This window comes from Papilio polytes, unplaced genomic scaffold, assembly GCF_000836215.1.
Source record: "Papilio polytes unplaced genomic scaffold, Ppol_1.0 DF823364.1, whole genome shotgun sequence".
NCBI lineage: Eukaryota > Metazoa > Arthropoda > Insecta > Lepidoptera > Papilionidae > Papilio > Papilio polytes.
Genome location: NW_013525840.1, coordinates 1 through 1,155, shown reverse-complemented (window position 1 = coordinate 1,155; position 1,155 = coordinate 1). Strand labels below are relative to the sequence as shown.

The window sequence follows — 1,155 nt, the reverse complement described above, 5'->3', positions numbered from 1 at the left end:
TTCAACTCTACCGTATTTGAAATTAAACGAATTCTTGGTCGTTAGTTTTCCTGTTGCAACTGGAGGCAAGATCTGCGCACCGGACGCTCTTCGAGAACATTCCCACGTGCCGATAATACCCGTGCAACTGGAATGACAGCATGGCATTAAATTCGCTAATTCTTGAAAATCAAAAACAATATTGACATATACCGTTGCTGCTTTTTTTTACAGGGAGTAATGATGTTAAGCTCAATAAAAAGGTATGAAAGGTCATCAATTCGTTGGTAAATAGACATGCTCCTTATTATTTTCCAAATGGACTTACCTTTTGCTTAGATCCAAAACCTCGTTCAGGATACCCTCGTGATACTTCGACTCAAGAAGCTCCGGCGATATTACCAAGAGGCCATTTTCAAGGCGTACTGTTCCATCTGCTAAATATACATTGAATGGGAAGTCCTGAAAAAAATCACAAAATCATGTACAAAGATTTGCATTTCTATCAATATTGTTGTGTTCCCGTATCAATGTACACTAGAGCTATTGATAAAATCTTCTTTATTGGTTTATAAACACATAAACTATTTACAATAATTAGTCAAATTGAATTGTTAAAATTTGCACTTGCACTCTTATTCGCGCCTAAAATCGTCGTTGTTTTTTTTTTAATCCGAATTATGTCTAATGCTTTCTTGACGGCCAGTACGTTATTAAACATTCATCCATCTCTTTTTTGCAACTTTAACGATTACAATATTGTAGTTAACTTTTTTATAAAACAATATGTTTTTATTTAATAAAATAATATTTGATCTAAATATGCTTTTACTTTAATTCATTGCAAAATATATTTACAACTGTTGTCAGCGCCATCTATTATCAACTATTGCTCAACCCAATGAGTTGAATTTAAAACATCAATTATTTCAGCTATGTTTACAAAAAATTACGTTAATTTTTAACATTTTAATAACATTTAAGTTCTAATTAACAGTTAAACAAAAAAATAACTACCGGTCCTTGCGGAAACATGACTTCAGCCGTCCAATTGGATAATTGACTTATATTCTCGTCGACGAATTCTTCGCTGAATAGTAAATCGCCTTTGCATATACTTGTGCGTCCTAACACAGCTGTTGGTGACTGGTTGCATGTTGTAGCCGCTGTTGTCTC

The 1,155-nt window shown here is 33.7% G+C and overlaps 1 protein-coding gene across 1 annotated transcript; it reads right to left on the bottom strand.

Annotated features, from left to right (window-relative positions):
- Positions 1-6: 6 nt before the first annotated feature.
- LOC106104939 (beta-1,3-glucan-binding protein-like) lies at positions 7-1,149 on the bottom strand (the record flags this gene model as incomplete). The annotated part of the gene is made up of 3 exons (XM_013285133.1): positions 997-1,149; positions 308-441; positions 7-127 (listed from the first exon to the last, which is right to left on the bottom strand). Coding segments are annotated over exons 1-3 (273 nt in total), but the record flags the coding sequence as incomplete, so codon positions are not given.
- Positions 1,150-1,155: the final 6 nt, after the last annotated feature.